The following is a 20602-nucleotide window of genomic DNA, read 5'->3' as shown; positions in this document are numbered from 1 at the left end:
TGATCGGATCAGCCATGATCTTATTAAATGGTAGAGCAGGCTAGAGGCCAAATGGTCTACTCCTGCTCCTATTTCTTACGTTCTTATGTTTTACCAGGTTGTCTACGAGGTTTACGCTGCTCAGGGATCATGTCAGATAAGGCCTTCGGGAGTTGTGTGACCATGAGTTCATTTCTTTACTTGACAGCTGCAATTGTGCTATAAAAGCTCCCATCTCACAGCTGTTTTTTTTGAGGAGCTTATCCAACTACCTTTTGAAAGCCACAATTTAGTCTGCCTCCACCACCCTTTCAGGCAGTGCATGCCAGATCCCAGCCACTCGCTGTGCAAAAAAAGTTTTTTCTTATGTCGCCTTTGGTTCTTTTGCCAATCTGTGTCCTCTGCTTCTCAACCCTTCTGCCAATGGGAACAGTTTCTCACTATCTACTCTGTCCAGACCACTCATGATTTTGAACACCTCTATCATATCTCCTCTCAACCTTCTTTCCTCTAAGGAGAACAACCCCAGCTTCCCAGTTTATTCACGTAACTGAAGTTCCTCATCCCTGGAATCATTCTCATAAAGTTAGATGAAGTCCTTACTACTAGGGGGATCAAGGGGTATGGCGAGAAAGCAGGAATGGGGTACTGAAGTTGCATGTTCAGCCATGAACTCATTGAATGGCGGTGCAGGCTAGAAGGGCTGAATGGCCTACTCCTGCACCTATTTTCTATGTTTCTATGTTTCTAAATATTTTCTGCTCCCTCTCTAAGGCCTTCACATCCTTCCTAAAGTGTGCTGCCCAGAATTGGACACAATACTCCAATTGAGGACGAACGAGTCTTTTATACATTCATCATAATTTCCATGCTTTTGTACCCTATACCTCTATTCATGAAGCCCAGGATCCTGTAAGCTTTTTTAACAGCTTCCTCAACTTGCCCTGTCTCCTTCAACGATTTGTGCATATATACCCCTAGATCTCTCTGTTCATGCACACCCTTTAGGATTGTATCCTTTTGTTTATATTTCCTCTCTTCATTCTTTCTACCAAAAAGTATCACTTCACACTTTTCTGCATTAAATTTCATCTGCCACGTGTCCGTCCATTCTACCAACCTGTCTATGTCATCTTGAAATCTATTACTATCCTCCTCTTTGTTCACTATACTTCCAAGTTTTGAGTCATCTACAAATTTTGAAATTGTGCCCTGTACACCCACTTCTAAGTCATTAATATATATCAAGAAAAGCAGCCTCCAGTCTGAAACATATCTGATCACTCCTACTCTCTCTTTCCTGTCACTTAGCAAATTTCTTATCCATTTTGTCCCTTTTATTCCATGGGCTTCAACTTTTCTGGCAAGCCTATTAAGAGGGGAAAAATAGAGTATGAGAGTAAACTTGCAAGGAACATAAAAACCGACTGCAAAAGTTTCTACAAGTACGTAAAAAGAAAAAGATTTACAGACAGAAACAGGAGAATTTGTAATGGAGAACAGGAAAATGGCAGAACAATTAAATAAATACTTTGGTATAAATACTTTCACAGAAGAGGACACAAATAACGTCCCAGAAATGCTAGGGTCTAGTGAGCAACAGGAATTAAAGGAAATAATAATTAGTAAGAAAATAGTGCTGGAGAAACTAATGGGACTGAAGGCCGATAAATCCCCAGGGCCTGATGATCTGCATCCCAGAGTACTAAAAGAGGTAGCCATGAAAATAGTAGATGCATTGATTGTCATCTTCCAAAATTCTATAGATTATGGAACAGTTCCTGCAGATTGGAGGATGGCAAATGTAACCCCACTATTTAAAAAAGGAGGGAGAGAGAAAACGGGGAACTACAGACCGGTTAGCCGAACATCAGTAAAACATAAGGGAAAATGCTAGAGTCTATTATAAAGGATGTGATAATGGCACACTTAGATAATATCAATGAGATTAAACAAAGTCAACATGGATTTATGAAAGGAAAGTCATGTTTGACAAACCTTGTACACCAATCATTGAAAGCAAACATGCAGGTGCAACAAGCAGTTAGGAAGGCCAACATACCATTTGCCTTCCTGACTGCTTGCTGCACCTGCATGTTTGCTTTCAATGACTGGTGTACAAGGACACCCAGGTCCCTCTGTACATCGACACTTCCCAAGCCATCACCATTTAAATAATACTTTGTCCTTATGCTTTTCCTACCAAAGTGGATAACTTCACATTTATGCATATTATACTGCATCTGCCATGTGTTTGCCCACTCACTCAACCTATCTAAATCACCTTGCAGCATCTTTGCATCCTCCTCACAACTCACAATCCCACCTCGTTTTGTGTCATCAGCAAACTTGGAAATATTACATTTGGTTCCCTCATCCAAATCATTTATATATATTGTGAATAGCTGGGGCCCAAGCACTGATCCCTGTGGTACCTCACTAGTCACTCCCCGCCACTCCGAAAAAGACCCGTTTATTCCTACTCTCTGTTTCCTGTCAGTTAACCAATTTTCAATCTATGCCAATACATTATCCCCAATCCTATGTGCTTTAATTTTGCACAATAACTTCATATGTGGGAGATAGATAGATTTCTAGAATAAAAAGCATCAAGGGGTATGGGGGGAAAGTGGGAATATGGTGTTGAGATAGAGGATCAGCCATGATCATATTGAATGGTGGTGCAGACTCGAAGGGCCAAATGGCCTACTATTTTCTATGTTTCTATGGAGGATTGGAATATTATGGCCAGTACCTCCACAATATCCGCCCTCAATACCCTCAGCAGCCTAGGATGCATCCCATCTGCTCCTGGTGATTTATCTACTTTAAATACAGCCAGCTTTTCTAATACCTCTCCTTTATCAATTTTTATCCTATCAAGTGTCACCACTACCTCCTCCTTCACTATGTCTATGGCAGGATCTTCTTCCTTGGTGAAGACAGATGCAAAGTACTCATTTAGTACCTCAGCCATACCCTCTGTCTCCATACATAGGTCTCTTTTTCAGTCCCTCCTCTCACTACCCTTTTACTATTTATATGCCTATAGAAGACTTTTGGATTACCTTTTATGTTGGCTGCCATTCTATTCACATACCCTCTATTTTCCTCCATTATTTTCTTTTTCACTTCTCTTCTGACCTTTCTATATATAGCCTTATTCTCGGATGTATTTGCAACCTGGCATCTATCATATGCACTCTTTTTCTGCTTCATCGTATTCTCTATCTGTTTCATCATCCAGAGAGCCCTGACTTTAGTTGCCCTACCTTTCCCCCTAATGGGAATGTACATCAACTGTACCTGAACTATTTCCTCTTTAAAGGAATCCCATTGTTCCATTACAGTTTTGCCTGCCAATCTTTGATTCCAGTTTACCCGGACCAGATCCGTTCTCATCCCACTGAAATTGGCCTTCCCCCCTTGAGCATAATGCAGCTTGCAAGTGTTTGGAGCAATCTCTCTATCCAGTGTCAGCTCATTGGAACAACCTCTCTCACCACTGACAGATCGCTTCTGTCAGCTCAAGGTCACCTGCCATCTATTACATTAACATCGGTGCTCATGAAACAATCTCATCTTGATCTTCAGAATCCCACCACGATCCGCTCCAACAACAGCAGCACCAGGCACAGCAGCAGCACCAATAACAACACCAGCCTTCTCCATAATCAACTGATGCTGCACAGGATACAGGGCATCAGCACCTAGGATGCTGCCCAGGACACCAGGGATGGCCTCACCATGGCCACTTCATGCTGTACACCCTGGTTGCCATATGTGCCAAGTTGGCACCACCGCACACCAACCCATAAAGCACCCCAAATGCCCAAGCCATTCCTTTCACACTCATTACCATTGCAGAGGGGTGCCATTATGCCTCACCATTCACTGCAACTCACTAAGCCACTTGCAAAGGTGCACACAAATCGGTCCAAAAACACAAAGTGTTGAAAATAAAGGTTTCAATGTTTGACAGCACATTACCATAAACTTTACATGAACATTGGTTTAAAAACCCAAGTGCCTACCCTTGTGTGTTGTTAGTTGGTATGATTGGACTGGGATGACAGTGAGTGTGAAGGCTGGTTAGTGAGATGGGGAAGTGATAATGTAGATAGAGAGGGATGGGTGGAGGGGAAAGGTAAGTGGGTGTGAGTAAGGATGTGTAGGAGTAAGGTAGGGAAGGCAGAGTGATGGGGATGTGATGAGTGGCATAACAGGATGAGGTTGAGTGTGGCATTGCAGTAACGTTTCGTGATCCACTGAGTTCATTGAAAGGTTTGCGCCACAGCAGCCTGCTCCTCCTGACAACATCACTGCTTGTAATGTGCAACTAGGCCGCGTTGATCTTCTGGGGAGGTCTCTTCCGCCCAATGGAAATGAAGAGAACCTCCCTGCGTGCTGTGACTCCCTCCAGAAGCATATGGCGGGAGTCATGGGAGAGCCTGGGTGCAGCTGTGCACCTTTGTGCAGTGCTTGTCAGTGTTCGCAGCACCTCAATGCTGTAGAACACTGAGAGCACAACTGTCAAAGTAAGTTTGGAATGGTCACTTTAAGGAAACCAGCTGATGACACATCATCAAATGATGTCATCAGATCCGCTTCCTTCAATTGGCCGTGAAACGTGCTGGGTGGGATTAACAAGTCCAATCAGCGTAAAATCATTTCTACACAGCGGGCTAGAATCACCAGTTTGTTCAGGACCCGCCATTGACCTCAGCCGAACCAAACCCGCCGAGGTAGGGGAAATCGCGGCCTATGTCCTAATGCAACATTTGCTGCAGGACTGAGCCAAAGACAATAAGAAGGTCTCAGTTCAATCTTTATTCTGTGCCGAGTTATTAACATCACAGTCTGTCAGTCAACATGAGGGTAAGAGTATGGTGCAATTGCTTTTAGCAATTCTAGGTTAAAAGAAATACTTGCCAAGTTTACCAGTCCTAATCATGCTAAGCTACCATCATTGCACATAAAAAATGTTGGACAGTCAACTCAATTAATTCAGAATTATTTTTGTTCAAAAAGAATTCAAAAGATCAGATAGCTCAAGTTACGCACTTTTTATGAGATAGCATAGCTAATCACAAAATATATGCTACAGGAAAGTTAAAAAGCATAACAAAACATCAAAGAAATGATTGATATGTGCATGATCAAAATTTGAGTACCAAACAAGCTGTGCATGGTAAAGTCCAGACAGTTCACAATATATTCTGTGATTGTGGTTTCCTTCCTACCAACAACATATTTATTTACAAAACCGTCAACTCTATCTAGCTCTGAGAAGTGCTATGGAGCTAATATCCTGCCAAGTACAACATCTGTGATTGGAGCGGCTGTCTTGGTTGTCAGCTATGTCCTCAGTAATTGCACAAATTACAAGCTATGGCCATGGGGTAACGGTGGGGGAGGGAGACAGGGGGAGGGGGGAGACGTGAGATTTGGCTTCTTTACCTCCATCTGCTACATTTGTTTGGGCCTCTTCTTTACTCTCACTCTTACTAGCAGCATTTTCCAGCAAAACATCAGCAATTTCTATGCTGATCAGCTATCTAGACATGAGAATGTCCTTATCAACATGGAAGGTGGATTCAAAACTCACGACTGCTGACAGTTACAACAGAAAGCATTCAAGGATGCTTGAAACGTCAGCTATAGGTGCCCACGTGGGATCCTCAACTGTCAGATGAAGCTGCTTCCTCTGTTGGTCTGAATTGGCAAAATGGATTCTGCTCTCAGCTCCTCTCATGATAAACGGATCAAGTATATTGCCTGTAGAACATCCAAATAAAATAGCACTCTAGCATCATGCACGGCAATCACTTTCTGCACCAAACATTTCTTGGGTGTTTCACAGCATAAGTGATACCAACATCCATTCGCAGGATCATGGACGCCATGTTTTACACTAGAAATGTTAGCTCTGTCGCACTTAGACACAGGCAGTTCACGTCATCCTCAAAGTTGTTTCATTATCAAGGTGATTTTCCTATGACAGCCACTCCTCAAAAAGAACACCAGCCATCATGATTTTTGTTGTTTCTAAAAGTTACAACCAGAGTAACAACACCACAAAAAACACTGGGGATACAATCAGCTTTATCTTTTCTCAGGTCATACTAACGGAAACCGCTGTTTGGCTTCTTTTCCCACCTAAGTATTTTTCATTGATGAAAGTTAGCATTTTGTTTTGGTGCAGCTTCTAAAAAGGCTACTTTAATCAGCATTAAAGATGTCGCCAGGCTTGTAATGGGAGGACATTTGAGGAATTTTATTCCACACCCGTTGGTTGACACTTTCTATGAGAAATGCCAGTTGCATTCCCATGTGTACCTAGGACTTGACTGCGCAGTAGTTTTTGAAGCAGTGACTGATGATATAGTCTTTGTTTCCTCCTTTAAGACGGTCCTTAAAACCTACCTCTTTGATCATCTACCGTAATTTCTTCTTATCTGGCTCAGTGTCAAATTAATTTTTTTTGTCTTATAACACTCCTGTCAAGCGCTTTGGGACATTTTACTGCATTAAAGGCGCTATATAAATACAAGTTGTTGTTGTTGTTCTAGCCCCAGCTCATTTCACAAGTTTCACAGGAAGCTTGAAAGATATCAAGAAACTAAAGGAAGTTATATTGTGTAAACGTTTTCCAAAAGCATTGAAGAGTGCTAAAGGAAACTGCAAAAAAATTAACAAAAAAGGGAAAACCATCGTATTGTGTATGCAAGCACTCTCTTAATGACTCCACGAGGCAGGGGTATGGCACTTGAACTGTATAGACTGTAGCCCTTTATTGCAGCTCCTAGAGTGAGGATACCAACAGGTGAGCTCCCTTTTATACTGGGTTACCTTTAGGTCTCCAGCAGCAGCACCCTCTGGTGTACAGATATAGTATATACAGGGTGAAGGTACATTCAGGTCTATTGTTACAGTACAACATTAACATGCATACATAACAACACTCCCCCTTAAGCCTTTCCCAAGTCCTTATTGCCATGACATGAGGAGGTGATCAGTAGTGGGCTGTGGGAGGTTGTGGTGAGGGTTGTGTGGGTGCCAGGTGTGATCCCTGTGCTCGTGGCTGCACTCATCCATTTCCCCCCCCCACCCATACAAAGACCATGTGGATGTCACTGTTGGAGGATTCCGCAGTGGTGGAGCCAGTGCTATGGGTAAGATATATACATTGTAGAATGGGTAGGTGGTGGCGTTTGGTGGTGGGCAGAACCACAGGGTGGTGTGGGCTCCTTGTCCGCCATTGGTGGTGGGGGTCTGGTCATCCCAGGTTCCGCCGGGAAAGCTGGACGGTACTGGCCTCTTGCTCCCGGTGCTGGCCCTGGTGGCCAGGGGGGGTAGGGCCGATCTAGGGCAGGTTGCCAGTGGTGGTGGCTGTGCTGCCCATTGACCGCTGTCCCTGCAGTGGGTCTGTTCCCACTGGGTGTGTGTGAGTCCTTCCTGGGGTATCACATTGGTCCCAAAAGCACAGGCTACATGATCAGGTAGCCCGCTGGACCTGGGTGTTTCCCACGGGGGTTTCCTCTGGCATTGACATTATACATGTAGAACCCGGTATCATTTATCATTCTACCTTTAGCATACATGACACATTGGCTCCGATCGCAACTAGTCGACTCGACATTGTTATCTCTCTTTACACTTTCACATTTTGCACTTACAACGCTTTCTTGTGTATCGGTATCTCTGTACAGAGTTACATTTATCATGTTACATACCATTTCTGGCATCACTATTCAACGGTACAAACTTGTTACTTACATCACTTTTTGAAGCATTCGTTACATTTCTCCCCTTCGCCTTACTGGCATCACCACTTAACATTACATTTGTATACCTGCATTCATTTACTGCATTTTTATCTTTAATATCACTGGCATCGCTGTGCCTAGAGTGGAACTGTCCCTTTAATTGTTTTGGGTTGCCGGTCTCCTTTAAGAGGGCCTTGCAATCTTTACCCCAATCCGTTTCGCCGCTCGGTAACACGTGTTGCTCCCTCACCGCTGCCCCTCGTGGTCTGGTCGCGGCCATCTTGATTCCAGGTGCTTCGCCTCGTGGTGCGGGCGCCATCTTCTTTCTCTCTGCGAGGTATGCTGCGGTGATCCTTTTCTCCCCAGGTTCTGCCACGGATGCCGGGAATCTACCTTCTGCGCCGATCTTCTTCCCTCGGAGTCCTGCCACGGCCCGGAAGGTGAGGTCTGATCGTTCAGAGAGGATCATCTCACCACAGAGTTGTGCAGTCTGTGTTGTCGTCACGCAGTCGAGCTGGACGGTAGGATTTCCAGGTGCTGCGATAGATCCACATAGGATGTCGATCGCCGGGGCCCAGAGGCCTTTGTTGTTCTGACCGATTTGGACTTGCTTCATCTATCTTCTGCCCAGCAGCGTTGGACCATCACCGGCAACAATCCACAAGGGGAGCTTGTCCATCGCGCTGCCATGGGACATCTGGACATCCATGCTGCCAATGACTGGGATGGTGCCTTGTGTGTAGGTGAGCAGCTTTGCCTGGATTGAGGACATTTTTGGTCATTCATTGGGATTGTCCCAGAGTTTCTCAAAGGCCGTCTGATTCATCAACGACTGGCTCGCCCCTGTGTCGATCTCCATCGAGACTGGAACCCCAATGATTTCTACTTCCATTTTCCACAGGGAACTCTCGGTGGAGCAGGTATATATTCCGTACTCTTCTCCCAGGGGCTGAGCAGCTTCGTCTTCATCAGTGTCGGAGTCCAGGTGATTGGCCAACTCTTCAGCGACTCGGTGAGTGAAACTTTTTATACACAACTGCTGAAGGTGACCTTTAGTGTTGCAGCCTTTGCAGGTATAGTCTTTGTATCGGCATTGGTGGACCCTGTGGTTTCCTCCACAGCACCAGCACGGGGCTAGCTGGTTGGTCCCATGTGACGGACTCAGGGTTGCGGGACTCGGGGCAGTATTCTTGCCTCTGAAAGCCGCCATTCTGTTCACTGTACTCGTCGGGTTAGAGTCCTGGGTGTGGGTCATCATCCGTTTGGAGTCGCAGACCGAAATCATGAAAGCCTGGCTCACTTTGATTGTCTTCTGCAGGGTGACCATAGTGTCCGCAGAGAGCAGTTTATGGAGGAGGCCCTCGTGGCCGATTCTAATAACAAAAATGTCCCTTAGTGCTTCGGTGAGGTGGTCGCCAAAATCACACGGTGCAGCCAACCTTCTCAGATCTGCAGCATATTCAGCAATTTCTTGGTCTTCGGGCCGCTGGTGAGTGTAAAACTTGTGCCTGGCTGTGAGGATGCTCTCTTTGGATTTAAATTGTTCTTGTATTAAAGTTACGAGCTCCGCATAGGTCTTGGTTGTCATTTTCGCTGGGGCTAGCAGGTCCCTGATGAGGCCGTGAACATTGGGCCCACAACTGCTGAGCAGGATGGCCCTGTGCTTGTTTGCTAGCAAGATCGGTGAGTCCCCAGCCAGGTCGCTCACGATAAAAAAGTGTTCTAGCCTTTCCACAAAGGCATCCCAATCTTCCCCATCAGCGAATTGTTGGAAGTTGCTTAGATTAGACATGTTGTGCGTGGAAATTCGTAATCTTGTCACCAGTTATTGTGTATGCAAGCACTCTCTTAATGACTCCATGAGGCAGGGGTATGGCACTTGAACTGTACAGACTGTAGTCCTTTATTGCAGCTCCTAGATTGAGGACACCAAGAGGTAAGCTCCCTTTTATACTTGGTTACCTGCAGTGTACAGGTGACCCTTAGGTCTCCAGCAGCAGCACCCTCTGGTGTACAGGTATGGTATATAAAGGGTGAAGGTATATTCAGGTCTAGTGTTACAGTACAACATTAACATGCATACATAACACATCAAATGTGCAATTTTTATTTTGCTGTTGCATATTGGTGATGATCCTTTTAAAAAGTCGTGCTCTGTTATTTTTAATATTGTTGTGTCTGGAGTTTGATTGCGTTCTTGAATGCACGTTTGATGGTTTTCCATATTTGGAAGTTGATCTTGAAGGGCCGCTGTGCTGCTATGGCTCACAGAGTAAAAGCAAGGTGCACAGACAGAAAAAGCTGTCGGGGGTACCGTGTGGTGGATCTAAGATTTTTCGAACTAAATTTCGCGGGAGGTGCGATGCAGGTGCGGGAGATCAGCGGTGTGTCCTTTGATGACGCACTTAGGATGGTCGGCAGCAGCGAGGTAGAAGTGGGGATCGCCAGAAAAATCCCTGAGGTGAATATTGCTGGCGGCGACCTTGGACCGGAAGTCGGCAGACACTCTCTCCACTGCCTGGCCGCCGCTTTTTGTTGGTAAGTGGCTTTTTTGGAGACCTGAATTTTGGCCCCGTTATATATATATTGGGTGTGGTAGTGTCATAGTGGAGGCCTGGGCTAATAATCCTGGGAACGTGAGAGTTCAAATCCCCACACTGCAGTTTGGGAATTTGAATTCCGTTGAAAAAATCTTCAGATAAAAAGCTGGTCCTGTATCAGTAAAAGTGACCATGAAGCTGCCGGATCCTAAAACCCAACTGATTCACTAATGCCTTTTAGGGAAGGAAGCTGGCATCTTTATCTGATCTGGCCTATATGTGACTCCAGTCCCACACACAACAGGTTTGACTCTTTGGCCCGCTGAAGTGGCCAGCAAGACATTCAGTTGTAACACCACCTTCTCAGTGCAACTAAGGATGGGCAAAAATGCTGGTCTTGCAAGCGATGTCCACACCCCAAGAATGAATTAAAAATACCTTACCGATATTGATAGATACAGGTCTCACAGTTAGAATTTACCTCCCACTTTAGAAAACCTGCTTAAACATGTATGTCTGCCCAGCCTCCCTCTTAAAACCTATTTTTCTTAATTATTTACGTTATCAATATTTTATGATCTACTTCTTACAGTGGATTTGCTTATTTGGTCTTCTTCCCTCCTCCTTTCTCAAAACATAGCTGCTTTTTCCTCAGTTATTTCCATGATAAGAAATATATTTTTTGTCCCCTTGATTCCCTGTTAATTGTTTTGGGAGGGGCAAATCAGAAAAAAATGTCTTCCTAAATTTGAGAAGACACTCAAAGATTTCGCATTATTTTCTTCCCAGACAGAAATCAGTCTGGAGACATGCAAGCCTCGCACCCTTAATGTCAGGTCATACATTGAAGAACCTTGACAATGACTATAGTGATGTTATTTTGAAAATGGGTGCACTGCATACAATGGTCACAATACACCATTCTTAGCACATACTGCAAAATAAAACTTGGGCTATTTCATATTTGTCAAGCTTTACAAATATTGGTACTTCACAATACTATGGTGGTGCAACTTTAAACTTGCATCTGAGCAGTCGACATATAGCACCCAGTTCATTCTTAAATACTGTAGATGTATCCTTATAAATAAGCAGTTAAAGAGGAAGCACTGAGTTACCTCATTATCCCGAAAGGTTGTAAATGGAAGATTGTTGTACACTTACTCAGTTTCCTGTTGTCACATATTATGGTGTTTTATGTTTACAGGCAGTCTGGGAGTGAAAGTTTTGTACAGAAGTCCCCCTAACCAAATATCATGTCCTTCCATAACAATGGGATGAAAACGATGGGTTGAATGAAGGAAACCTGCTTTTACTCAGCAGTTTTAAAGCATAAAAACATGATAACAAGGGGTTCCTCAGAGAAATCAGTTAACATGTCGGTATTTCCCCTCGTCACATTCGGGAATTTTGGAGGGAATTTAGTCCAATGTACTTCGCCCTTAAACCGAAAGATTATTAAAAAAAACTGGCGGATAGACAAAATAATTACCAGGTACAGTGAGGCCAATATAACCCACTTATGACTTTATTTAAATGAGTAATAGGACAAAATGTTCCAAGATCATTTGCCACTGAGGGCTGACCTCACAAGCAGCTGCACCTGCAATTTTCTGATAAAGCACCTTGTGGAGTGGGATCTCTGAAATTTTCCAACCAGCCAGCCTGACATATAATAAACAATGTGTCCCTCCCATTTGAACCAATTACCTTCTCTATACAGTAGTCCCATTTATATAATATTTTTTAAGATAGGGATATGGGGCCCAAAATTGGCCAGGAGTTGCTCCATTTTTTTGGAGCAACTTGATTTTTCTGGAGTATCATAAAAATCCCCATTTTGCACATTCAATTTGCGCTGGTGTGAGTTAGTTAGGATTTTTTTAGTTTAGTTTAGTTTTTTTCAAAAGGGGGCGTTATCAGCCACTTACGCCAGTTTTGGCCATTTAAGCCACTTTGGACAGCTAATAATTGCTCCAAACTAACTTAGGCCAGCATATGTGGCCACTTGTGGGCGCACAGAAAACCTTTGCAGAGAGTTAAGAAATCAGCGCAGGTAGCCAGAGATAGGGGCGGGAAGGGAAGCGGAGAGGACCTACAAAGCATTAAACAAAGCACAACAACATTCAAGAAGCATAAAAACCATCAAGAAGAAATAAAAAATAAAACTTAAGTCCTACCTTCCTAACTGGGGCCGGGAAGTCAGCGGGCCGGCCGGTGTGAGAGGCCACTTGGCCGGGGATAGATGTGGGTGGGACTACCGGGCAGGAGAGCACAGGGAACTGACTCTCTCTCTGACTGACTCTCTCTGACTCTCTCGCTCTCTGACTATTCCAGCGATCTGACTCTCTCTGACTATTCCAGCGATCTGACTCTCTCTGACTATTCCAGCGATCTGACTCTCTCTGACTATTCCAGCAGCCAGCCCGGCCGGTGCATTGTGAGGCCACTCGGCCGGGGATAGTGACTGGACACATTGGGTCCCACGCTGCAGCACGGCTGGGAGCAGGAGTTACTGCGCATGCGCGAAACCTCCAGTGCACACGCGTTGAGCTGCTGGCACTCTTTTTCGCACAGCGCCCTAGCTCCACCCGCTAATGGACAGACCATGCCACGGCAAGCCATGAGAGAGGCCACAGAGCAGCCAGAATCTGGGGAGATCATTTCGGTGCCGTTTTCACCCTAGTAAGCCGGCGCATCTCCGGTGAGTGTGCCGAAAAAACGGGAAAAAATGGGCCAAATTTGGGCCCATGATATTTATGAATTTTTAAAACTGTTAATAAAGATTATTTACAGACCTAAGTCCATTTCTAACATGTACATTTTCATAGAAGCAGAATCACATCAGACTATTAACTTTTCAGTAGTAATCTTTTCACTTGAACTGTCTTTGAATGTAGCTGATAAATGAGTTTACTGTTGGGAAAGATTTCAATTGCAGAAAGTTTAGGTTATGTTATCAATCATAAGCCTTTTGTGCACTACTATTTAAATGAAAATGGATTAATTTTTGCGCACTGTTCAAATAATAACGGGTTGCAATTAGGTTTCCCTCATGACACCTATTCTTTATCTCCTTTAGTGTTAGGAAGGCTACACACTGAACCTTATAGAGTCAAGCACTGTAGTTCGAGGATAATTGGTTTGAATGGAGGTGATATATTGTATATTACACAAGGCCTTATGGATAAAATATTGCAAGATCCCATCCCACATTAATCCAAAGAGTTAGATTTTTTTCATCTAAATGTTTGGATTAAAGTGAGGGGGATTTTAGAAAATTTTAGACATTTTTATTATCTAATTATTTGATTTAAAGTTAAGCTCATATTAACAGGTGAAAGTTTAAGGTTTCTGGTCTGATGTCACACACCCCTGACCAGCATATGTTGTCCGCTTCATGTTCCAAGATTTATAGCCAACCTAGTCTGAGCCGTGCAGAATTACTTACCCTCGGACAGCATGTATGAGTCGCAGGGATGGATAGGCTGTCTGTATGCTCAGTCTGTTCTTCAGAATTAGCTCATTTACATACTCAATGTGTTTTTCTCCACCTTTAACCATGAATGCGGGGATCCACAGAACACTGTCGTTCAACACGGCCAGTCTGTCGACAAATTTCTCTCTGTCTGTCTCACTTTGAAGACTTCCAAAAGCTCTTTGCACAACTGATGGATTCATAGTGACAAAATCAGATTTGAGTCCAACATCATTGGTGTATTCCACAAGGGGCGCAAGATTACACCTACAACAAACAAAACAATTTTTTTGCATAAGATTTTGTTCCCAATTAACAAGTTTATTAGTATTTAGAAATAAATTACAGACAATGAAAGTGATCAAAAATTACTTAAATGACCTATTCTTCCATGTATTCTATCATATTTTCTATCTATATTAATAATGTGTGAAAGACAAGTTTGTGTACACATCATTGTCAATTCTCTGCAATTATTGCCTGGCAATTGGCTATTCTCCAGACGCTAAGTGAAGGAAATAAGGGCTATGACCCGTGATGCCAAGTCTCTGTCCTGTTGAAGTTGCCCTGCGATTTCTGAAGTATCCCCTGATTAATGGGGAGGAGGCAAACTGCCTGCACCTGTAATAAAGCTCAGGCTGAGGCAGTCATTCAAATGAGGCAGATGGATGTATTCCCAGCCCTCCCTCCTCATTCTTCTGGTTCCTTTGCCAGTCGACACTCATTTAGATGGGTGTCCAAAAGTAACAATTCTTAATGCCTTGTGTCCAGTCCCTCTCTGATTAGGGAAGAGCAGGTGCCAGCTCTGCAGTAGACCCCTTTTCTGCATTACAGGGACATCAGGCCAGGAGAGAATCTTTTTAGAGCAGCTAGAAAGTCAGATCACAGAAAGTCAGATCACAGAAAGTCCCGATCACAGAAAGTCCACGATCACAGAAAGTCCCCATCACAGAAAGTCCTCGATCACAGAAAGTCCCGATCACAGAAAGTCCTCGATCACAGAAAGTCCCGATCACAGAAAGTCCTCGATCACAGAAAGTCCTTGATCACAGAAAGTCCCGACCACAGAAAGTCCTCGATCACAGAAATTCCTCGATCACAGAAAGTCCCGATCACAGAAAGTCCTCGATCACAGAAAGTCCTCGATCACAGCAGCTATTAATGCTTTTATCACACTTTTCAAGACCCTAAACTAACACTTAACTTGTATATTTGGAAAAGAAATACTTGGGTGAACGGGACTTGGTGCAAGTTAGATAATGGGCAGTAGAGTTTTGAATGAGCTCAAGTTTATATATAGTGGAAGATGGGAAGCCGGCCAGGAGAGCATTGAACTGGTCAAGTCTAGAGGTACAATGGCATGGATGAGGGTTTCAGCAGCAGATAAGCTGAAGCAGGGGTGGAGTCGGGTGATGTTACGGAGGTGGAAATAGATGGTTTTGGTGATGGAGCCAATATGTGGTCAAAAGTTCATCTCGGGGTCTAATATGACACCAAGGTTCCGAGTAGTCTGCTTCAGCCTTAGATAGTTCCCAGGGATAGGATGGAGTCAGTGACGATGGAATGGAGATTGTGATGGGGATCGATAACAATGGCTCTGATCTTCCCAATATTTAGTTGGAGGAAATTTCTGCTCATCCAGTACTGGATGTCAGCGCAGTGTGACAAATCAGAGACAGTGGAGGGGTTGAGAGAGATGGTAGTGAGGTAGAGCTGGATGTCATCAGCGTACGTGTAGGAACTGGCGCTGTGTTTTCGGATGATGTTGCTGAGGGACCGCACGTAGATGAGAAATAGGAGGGGCCAAGGATAGATCCTTGGTGGACTCCAGAGGTAACGGTGCATGAGTGAGAAGAGAAGCCATTGCAGGTGAAATCAAAATGATAATGGTGCAACTGAAGTCATGACTTTATCAATGTCTTATGGTAGCAGTCATCCTTTATGCTAGAAAAATTAAAGGCAGAAGATTCTCAGTTTTGAAATGTTCTGCTTGTGGAAGATATGGATATAAATAGACTGAACTAACAATAGAATGAGCATATCAGGCAAAAAATCAGTATGGAAACAACTCTGGTTCACAGCACTAAGGCAAGACAGCTAGAACGTGGTTGAATCTTAACTGCCCTCTGAAGTGGGCTAGTAAATCACTCAGTTCTATGAAACTGTTACAATGAATAAGAAGAATAAATCCGGATGGACCACTCGGGTGCGATCTAGGCATCGAATTAGGATACGACAAAGACACACCCAATCCAGTCGACCCTGTAAAGACCACCTCATGAACATCTGGAGATTGGTACCAAAGTTGGGAGAACTGTTCCACATACTTGTCAAGCAACAGGCTGACATAGTCATACTCATACCTATCAATCCGTCCATGATGGTATCGATATGAGTGACCACCGCACAGTCATTGTAAAAATAAGTCCTGTTTTCATAATGAGCATGTGTGATCAGCACAGTGATAAATGGGGTAGATTAAAATAGATCTAGTAACTCAAAGCTAGGCATCCATGAGGTGTGTGCTATCACCAACAGCAAAATTGTATTCCACCACAACCTGTTAAGTCATGGCTCAGCATATCCCTCACTGCTCCTTCTTCATCAAGCCAGATGACCAAACCTGGTTCAATGACAAATCTAGAAGAGCATGCAGGATTAGCACCAGGCATACCGGACAGAAACTGTGGTGCTAACCTAGTGAAGCTGCAACACAGGACTGCATGTATGCTAAACAGCGAAAGCAGCAAGCTACAGACAGAACTATTCAATCCCACCGTCAATGGATCAGATCAAAGCTCTGCAGTTCTGCCACATCCAGTCATAAATGGTGGTGGACAATTCATCATTGAATGAGTGGGGGAGGTTCTATGATCATCCCCATCCTCAATGATGGCGGAGCCCAGCACACGCGTGCAAAAGATAAGGCTCAAGCATTTGGAACCAGAAATGCTGACTGGATGATCCATCTCAGCCTCCTCCTGAGGTCCCCATCATCACAGATGCCAGTTTTCAGCCAATGTGATTTACTCTAAGTGATAGCAAGAAACGGCTGAGTGCACTGGACACAACAAAGATTATGGGCCCCAACAACATCCCGGCTGTAGTGCTGAAGACTTGTGCCCTGTGCTTCAAAGCTACTTGTGCCTCTAGCTAAGCTGTTCCTGTGTAGCTATAACACTGGCATCGAACCAATAGTGTGGAAAATGTCGCAGGTATATCCTGTCCACAAAAAGCAGGACAAATCCAAACTGGCCAATCAGGCTAATCTCAATCATTAGCAAAGTGATGGAAAGACATACCTGCATCAGCAGTGCTATCAAGCAGCACTTATTCACCAATAACCTCCTCACCAATTTAGTTTTAGTTTTGTCAGAACCAATTGGCTCCAGACCTTGGTCAAACATGGACACAAGAGGGGGTACAGAGACGATTCACTTGGCTGATTCCGGAGATGAGGGGGTTACCTTATGATGATAGATTGAGTAGACTGGGTCTTTACTCGTTGGAGTTCAGAAGGATGAGGGGTGATCTTATAGAAACATTTAAAATAATGAAAGGGATAGACAAGATAGAGGCAGAGAGGTTGTTTCCACTGGTCGGGGAGACTAGAACTAGGGGGCACAGCCTCAAAATACGGGGGAGCCAATTTAAAACTGAGTTGAGAAGGAATTTCTTCTCCCAGAGGGTTGTGAATCTGTGGAATTCTCTGCCCAGGGAAGCAGTTAAGGCTAGCTCATTGAATGTATTCAAATCACAGATAGATAGATTTTTAACCAATAAGGGAATTAAGGGTTATGGGGAGCGGGCGGGTAAGTGGAGCTGAGTCCACGGCCAGATCAGCCATGATCTTGTTGAGTAGCGGAGCAGGCTCCTAATTCTTATGTTCTTATGTATGTTCTAAATTCCGAAGGTGAGATGACAGTGACTGCCCTTGACAACAAAGCAGCTTTCGATTGAATGAGCGCCAAGGAGCCCTAGTAAAACTACAGTCAATGGGGATCAGAGGGAAAACTCTCCAATGGCTGGAGTCATACCTAGCACAAAGGAAGGTGGTTATGGTTTTTGGAGGCCAATTGTCGTAGCCCCAGGACATCGCTGTAAAAGTTCCTCAGGGCAGTGGCCTAGGCCCAACTATCTTCATCAATAATTTCCCTCCACCATAAGGTCAGAAGTGGGGTTGTTCACTAATAATTGAGGTGTTCAGCTTCATTTCCAATTCCTCAGAAAATGAGGTAGTTTGTGGGCGCATGCAGCAAGACCTGGACAACATCGGGGCTTGAGTTGACAAGTGTCAAGTAACATTCATGGCACACAATTGCCAGGCAATGACGATCTCTAACAAGCGAAAGCTTAACCACCTCCTCATAACATTCCATCGGCAAATTCTGAGGGACAGTATAAAGCTTCATTTAGAAAGACACAGATTAATCAAGGACAGTCAGCATGGATTTGTTAAGAGAAGATTTGTCTGATTAACTTGATTGAGTTCTTTGAGGAGGTAATAAGTAGGGTCAATGAGGTAGTTTGATGTAGTTTACATGGATTTTGGCAAGGCTTTTGACAAGGTCCCACATGGTAAGCTGATAAAAAAGTAAAAACCCATGGGATCCAAGGGAGAGTGGCAAATTGGATCCAAAATTGGCTCAGTGGCAGCAACCAAAGGGTAATGGTGAGGGGAGTTTTTGTGACAAGAAGGCTGTTTACAGTGGGGTTCCACAGGGCTCAGTACGTGGTCCCTTACTTTTTGTAGTATATATTAATGGCTTAGAATTAGAACATAGAACCTAAGTAATAGGAGCAGGAGTAGACCATTTGGCACCTTGAGCCTGCTCTTCCAATTCAATAATATCATGGCTGATCTGATCTTGGCCTCAACTCCACTTCACTGCCTGTTCCCCATAACCCTTGATTCCCTTATCTTTCAAAAATCTGTCTATCTCTATCGTAAATATATTCAATGACCAACCTCCATTGCTGTCTGGGGCAGAGAATTCCAAAGATTCACCACCCTTTGAGAGAAGAAATTCTTCCTCAACTCCGTTTTAAATGAGCGACCCCTTATTCTGAATCTATGCCCCCTAGTTCTAGATTACCTCACGAGGAGAAACATCCTCTCTGCTTCTACTTTATCAAGCCCCCTCAGAATCTTATACATTTCAATAAGATCATCTCTCATTCTTCTAAGCTCCAATGACTATAGGCCCAAACTGCTCAACCTTTCTTCATAAGAGAACTCCTTCATCTCAGGGATCAACCCCTTCATCTCAGTGAACCTTCTCTGAACTGCCTCCATCCCTCGTTAAATAAGGAGACAAAACTGTACGCAATACTCCAGCTGTGGTCTCACCAATGCCCTGTACAGTTGTAGCAGGACTTCCATACTTTTATACTCCATCCCCCTTGCAATAAAGGCCAACATTCCATTTGCCTTTCTACTTACTTACTGTACCTGCATGCTAACTTTTTGTGTTTCAGGTCCCTCTATATCACAGCATTTTGTAATCTCTCCCCATTTAAATAATAAATTGCTTTTTTATTTTTCCTACTAAAGTGGATAACCTCACATTTTCCCACATTATACTCCATCTGCCAAATTTTTGCCCGCTCACTTAGCCTATCTATATCGTTTTGCAGATTCTTTGCATCCTCCTCTCAACTTGCTTTCCCACCTATCTTTATATCATCAGCAAATTTGGCTACATTACACTCAGTCCTTTCATCCAAGTCATTAATATAGATTATAAATAGTTGAGGCCCCAGCACTGATCCCTGTGGCACCCTACTAATTACAGTTTGCCAACCTGAAAATGACCCATTTATCCCGACTCTCTGCTTTCTGTTAGTTAGTCAATCCTCTATCCATAATAATATATTACCCCCAACCTTGTAAGCTCTTATATGGTGCAGTAATCTTTTATGTGGCACTTTATCGAATGCTTTCTGGAAATCCAAATACACGACATCTACTGGTTCCCCTTTATCCACCCTGCTTGTTGCATCCTCAAAGAACGCCAGCAAATTTGTCAAACATGATTTCCCTTTCATAAAACTATGCTGACTCTACTTGACTGTATTATGATTTTCTAAATATCCTACTACTATTTCCTTAATAATGAACTGCAGCATTTTCCCAATGACAGATGTCCTGGGGGAGTGTTTGCTAGTGCTGTTGGGGAGGGGTTAAACTAATATGGCAGGGAGTTGGGAACCGAGGCAGGGAGACAGAGGAAAGTAGAATGGGGGCAGAAGTAAAAGATAGAAAGAAGAAAAGTAAAAGTGGAGGGCAAAGAAACCCAAGGCAAAAAGCAAAAAGGGCCACATTACAGCAAAATTCAAAAGGAGCAAAAAGTGTTAAAAAGACAAGCCTGAAGGCTCTGTGCCTCAATGCGAGGAGTATTCGGAATAAGGTGGCCGAGTTAACTGCACAGATAGCAGTTAATGGATATGATGTAATTGGCATCACGGAGACATGGCTCCAGGGTGACCAAGGCTAGGAACTCATCATCCAAGGGTATTCAACATTTAGGAAGGAGAGACAGAAAGGAAAAGGGTGGCATTTCTGGTTAAAGAGGAAATTAATCCAATAATAAGGAAGGTCATTCGCTTGGATGATGTGGAATCTGTATGGGTAGAGCTACGGAATACCAAAGGACAGAAAACGCTAGTGGAAGTTGTGTACAGACCACCAAACAGTAGTAGTAAGGTTGGGGACAGCATCAAACAAGAAATTAGGCAAGCATGCAATAAAGGTAAGCAGTTATCATGGGCGATTTTAATCTACATATAGATTGGGCTAAACAAACTGGTAGCAATGCGGTGGAGGAAGATTTCCT

General features: G+C 43.8%; 1 protein-coding gene across 1 annotated transcript in view; it reads right to left on the bottom strand.

Moving 5' to 3' along the window:
* st8sia4 (ST8 alpha-N-acetyl-neuraminide alpha-2,8-sialyltransferase 4) overlaps positions 1-20602 on the bottom strand; it is an 80611-nt gene that overhangs the window by 38884 nt on the left and 21125 nt on the right. Inside the window, exon 4 of the mRNA XM_070866023.1 lies at positions 13740-14033. Coding sequence (XP_070722124.1) covers positions 13740-14033 — 294 coding nt within the window. The remainder of the gene's footprint in view (positions 1-13739; positions 14034-20602) is intronic.

This window comes from Pristiophorus japonicus, chromosome 1 (assembly GCF_044704955.1).
Source record: "Pristiophorus japonicus isolate sPriJap1 chromosome 1, sPriJap1.hap1, whole genome shotgun sequence".
In the NCBI taxonomy this organism is placed as follows: Eukaryota; Metazoa; Chordata; class Chondrichthyes; family Pristiophoridae; genus Pristiophorus; species Pristiophorus japonicus.
Note: the sequence above shows the minus strand (reverse complement) of the source record. Positions and strands in the feature narration are given on the sequence as shown.